Here is a 4,884-nt window from a genome sequence, read left to right on the forward strand (position 1 = left end):
CAGGCGGCCAAACAAAAATTCCCTGGCGAGCCATGCCAAACAGACTCTGAAACCCATCTCAGCTCAAGGGCATCCTACACAACACAGCAGAACTCATTTATCTGATCTGTATATTATAATTTAATATAATATTATGTATTATATTATACAAAATTATAATAAAGGCCCACTTTGATCAGCCTGAACAGCCATGCAAGGGATGCAGCTCCTACCTCCAGAATCATGGCTAAATTTTCACAGCAACTTCCTCATTCTCTCTCACCTTGCAGAAACATCTCGGACGGTCTTGCCAGCTCTTATAGTGAGCACTTGCATCTTCGTGATCATTGGGACTGCCTTCCTTATTAACTTACGGACTCTGAAATGGTAAATGAGAATCAAGTTTTCCTCTCTGTTCCTCTCCCATATCTCGTGTGTCTTCTCAAAACCAGGGTTATTTTTCAATTGGCATTACTCAGGCTAGAGAGTGACTTAAAACCATGGTTTATAGCCCAACCTTTTGAGGCTGACATTTGTCTGAGGAGATATATCACCACCCAAGACGATGTGGTTTCACCACCGTCATCGTATTGTGCCACGCTCCTGTGACCTGGTGCCGTGCCCTGGCTGAATTAAAAACAGCTGCCTCAGCACTTCTGTTGCCCATGGGTTAGAGTGCTGTTCCCTGGCAGGGATGCACCAAAATTGCCTCTTAAAAAGCAGGTCAGTGGGTTGAGCACTCTCTCAGTAGAGAGGACTAAGCAAGCTTAGGTACCACTACCTTCTCACTTACTTAAACACTCCAGCAAGAGCTCAGACAGGACGTAGTGACATCTGGTCTGTAGGCAAAACTCCTGAGTGAGGAGTACAATTCTTCCTCTGACTGGTCTGTGCAGTCCTGAAGTGTCTCATCACATGCTGGTAAACATCTGAATGATGCTTTAAAGGTCTCTTTGACAGCATTTCTACCCAGCCACTGCTTTTATTCAGGACTGAAAGTGTCTCACAAGGTTACCCCATGCAATAATACGGAGAGTACCTGTCAACATGGCGAGGTTAGAAATGGCCTCACGTTTTCTCATCTTGGGACAGGGACAGAGAAGCAGGGTGCTGATGTTCATGGCAGGGAGCAGGGAGAAATGTTCTCACGGATGAGGCAGCAGAGGCTGGGATGGCATCTCTGTAAGGAAAGAAGGAGAAGCATATTGAAGGAGGATGGCTACTGAAAAAGTCACTGGTCACTGTGTTTTACCTTGAGTCGTAACACGAAGTTGAGGGAGTGTTAGCTATATGGCACAGAGAGTGATAAAAAGGCCTTCTTTCTCCACAGAGTACAATTAACCTGGGGGAATTGGATAGAGGATAATGCTGAGGTAAGATCCAAGGAAGGATTAGACATGCATGAATAAAAATAGCATCTGCAGTGATGTAAGGTAGTTTATATGCAAGAACTAGCACAGTCTGATGCTTCAGAGAGTACACTGATTGCCTCCAGAGGTCGGGAGGGTCTTTCCTCAGAGCATCCCACAGCAAATCTTCAGCAAAGAGCTGACAGGATCAGCCGACATCTCTGAGGGACTGGGGAGCAGATTAGATCACTTCATGCTGCTTCAGGATGACAACGCACTGGTGCCAGTAAAGTAGAGGCCACTGGGTGGACACAATGCGTGCTCAGATGGCTTGCATGGCCAGTGTGTCCTAGCTATACCACGCAGTGTTCTGCTAACAAGATGGGCAGTTGTGGCATAGCTTTGCCAGCAATGGTCCCGTCATGCCATGTGGTCCTCTGAGTCATTGTTGTGACAGCAAAACAAAAAGGGGGCAACTCACAGCAGCTGGACCTTGGAAACAAGGGAGACCTTCCTAGCTTGTCATCAAGGCAGGAGGGAAGGGGGGCAAGTGGAGAGGTTAAGGTGACCAGCTAAGGCAGGGAAGAAACCAGTGAACTGTTGGTTGGTTGTGCTTCCCCAGAGAAAAGGCTGAGAGGAGTGTATTTTCCAATGCCAGGTTTAACTGCCTTATCTCCGTATCTCTCATCCCTCAGCTACTGCGTTTCAGGCCACTCAAGAACAAGGCGAGCCCTCAGGCTTCTTCTTACTTTACCTCTCCCCTGTGCCAGGGCAGTCCCCATGAGCTGTGATGCTCTCTCCTACCCCCACCACAGTGCCGGATCGGTCAGGATCAGGCCCTGCTTCATTCCTCCTTCTCCTTTTCTTTTCTCAAGGTTTAAGAAGATCCTGAAGATTCACATCCCAGACCCCGAGAAGTTCTTTCCCCCACTCGTTTCTGTTCACGGAGGTGACATTCAGGTACGGGACTGGGGATGGAGCCAAGTGGGTTATGAGGGAGAAATGAGGGAAAGGAGGGTCCAGCTGCACATGCCCGGGACAGACACGCAGTTGTCGGATTTACATATGCACACACAACACATGGTGCTACATGTGCCTGTAGCACCAGCTGCTGGGTTCTCCCCTCGAGTTTTATTTTCTGACCTTCTAAAACCCGACACTCAGCTGAGGCATCTCTAATTACAGAACCGAGAAACGGCAAACCATGCAAACCTCAGCACCCTGCTCCCCTAATGGGAAGCCTGAGAGAAAACAAGGGACCTGCGGGAGGGAGCTTGGCCTCTCAGATCCCCTTGCACGCCACTTCGGTCCCTCCCTGCCTGCCCTAGGCTGCCCAGCTCTTTCCCAGATTTCCTGCTGTGATTCCCTCCTCCTGGCTGCGGGCCTTTCCTCTGCTCCTAATGTGAATTGCCATCATGCTGAATGGCACTTAGCTGTTTTCTGCATTCTTGCTGTCGATTTCCCTTCTTTCACCACACCCACTGTCTCCTTTCCCCTAATCTCTCTGTGAGTATGGGCAGCTGCAAGGAGACAATTACTATTCTGTGCAGTATTAAAGGGAGAGTCAGATGCAAGACGTGGGAGGTGATCCCAAGGGGCATCTCACTTTAAGAAGGGTGGAAACAAACTGCAGAGGGTCCAGAGGACAGCAAAGCTTTGGAAAAACCTGAGTGTAAAAAGCCTTAGAAAGCTTAAACTACAGGGGAAGAGTGCGGAGTAGAGGGGTGGGGGTGTGCAGCAGGCACTGAAAACACTTTCTCAGAGCAGAAAGAACTAGAAAAATCGGCAATGAAGTTGGATGTTATCGAAACCAGTTTATTTTTAAGGATAACGATGCACTGCAGGATGTCACTCATGGTGAGCGTGGAAATCTAGGCACAAGGGGCCTGGAAGAGCACTTTAGACAAGAAATCTGCATAGGGCCATGTAGATGTATCAGAAACTGGTTCAGCACCTAGGAATAGATTGCATGAGACGCATCCCAGTACTGCTTTTCATGTTTCCACCTTCACTTCATCTTACGTCTTGTAATTCTTTTTCTTCCTTTCACTTTAATCCTCCATCCTCCGCTCCCCACTCCAGAAATCTCAAAACATAGGCTTGCAAGATCTGCTCTTGATTTCAAAGTGACAGAAAGATATACTCTCTCTGAAAATCCTGCAGATGAGACATCATGAATGTGAATTTCCCTCCCCACCACCTCTGACAACTCTTGCTCGGACAGAGAAAAGGCCACTTGATTGCTGTGGCCGCTCAGGAGAAGAAACCTTTGGTTCCTCACTGAGTGTTATACTTTAGGTGTAACAGTCTCTCTCCTGTGTTTCTTCTCCATCAGAAATGGCTCTCCTCCCCATTCTCCACATCTTCCTACTGTGTGAACAGAACAACCCCAGAGATCTCCATGCTCGAGGTGATGCAGAAGAATGACCAGGAATCCCAGTTTCTACTTTCCAATGGAACCCTGACTCCTGATCCTCCCTTAGAAACCAGCGGGCACTCTGTATCCAGCTGCTTCACCAACCAAGGCTACTTCTTCTTCCATCTTCCAAACTCCTTTGAGATTGAGGCCTGTCAGGTCTACTTCACTTATGAGCCTTTCACCCAGGAGGGCAGTGGCAGCGAGGATGGCGAGTCTTACCATGCTCTCCCCTCCCTAGACCTCTGCACGTCGGCAGAGAACATGCCCGTGTTGTCCCACAACTTCCTTCACTGTATCAAGGTGACCCAGGGCTTCCAGAACAGCTCCTTCATGGAAGAAACAGAAGGTGGAGCCCAGCAGGCCATGGCTATTTCTGGGGCTCTCCGGTCAAGTGAAGGCACCACACCAACACCAGTTCTGAAACAGGATGAGAAGGTGATGGACAAAGCAACTTTACAACCTGCTGAGGCCCTGTGCCAGCAGGACACTGACTTTCCTGACCCACCGGACCTGCATGACAGCGATACTATTGATGTAACAGAGGGGAGTGGGAAGGCAGGCCCTCCAATTGACCCCTGTACACCAGCAGCACATGCTACCTCTTCTTCCTCTCAGCCTCCAACTCTAAGGCAAACCCAGGATGAGGATGCATTCAGAACAGCCTTCTCCAGCCAGGTCCCAAACACTGGTGCATACCTTTCTCTGAGGGACCTCCAAAGCCAGTATAGCCATTGCTCTGTCTAGGATCTGCCTGGAGAAAACCCATAGGTGGGAAAGGCCTTCTCTGCAGGGAAGGCTAGATGGACAGTTTTTTTATTCAAGACATGAACGTGATTTCAGCACCAAAACCATTGGGACTGTTCTATAATAAGGCTGGAGAACATAGTTACTCTAGAGGCCTACAAAACCAGAAAAGGGATAGGGTGGACAAGGTGTAAATTCATGGATGGCTGCGTGGGTATGTCCTGTTTCTGGCTGGGACAGAGTTAACTTTCTTCCCAGTAGCTTGGAGGGCGTGCTGTATTTCGGGTTTGGTATGAGAGGAGCGTTGATGGCCCATTGATGCTTTGGTTGTTGCTGGCTGGTGCTTGCACCAGGGACTTTTTATTTCTCTTTTTGGCCTCCCGTGTCCTGCCA

General features: G+C 48.8%; 1 protein-coding gene across 1 annotated transcript in view; it reads left to right on the top strand.

The window, feature by feature from the left end:
- IL2RB (interleukin 2 receptor, beta) overlaps window positions 1-4,491 on the top strand; it is an 11,650-nt gene extending 7,159 nt beyond the window's left edge. Inside the window, exons 7-9 of the mRNA XM_009586997.1 lie at window positions 270-366; window positions 2,204-2,288; window positions 3,664-4,491. Coding sequence (XP_009585292.1) covers window positions 270-366; window positions 2,204-2,288; window positions 3,664-4,491 — 1,010 coding nt within the window. The remainder of the gene's footprint in view (window positions 1-269; window positions 367-2,203; window positions 2,289-3,663) is intronic.
- Window positions 4,492-4,884: the final 393 nt, after the last annotated feature.

The sequence above is a fragment of the Fulmarus glacialis genome, unplaced genomic scaffold (assembly GCF_000690835.1).
Source record: "Fulmarus glacialis isolate BGI_N327 unplaced genomic scaffold, ASM69083v1 scaffold14031, whole genome shotgun sequence".
In the NCBI taxonomy this organism is placed as follows: domain Eukaryota; kingdom Metazoa; phylum Chordata; class Aves; order Procellariiformes; family Procellariidae; genus Fulmarus; species Fulmarus glacialis.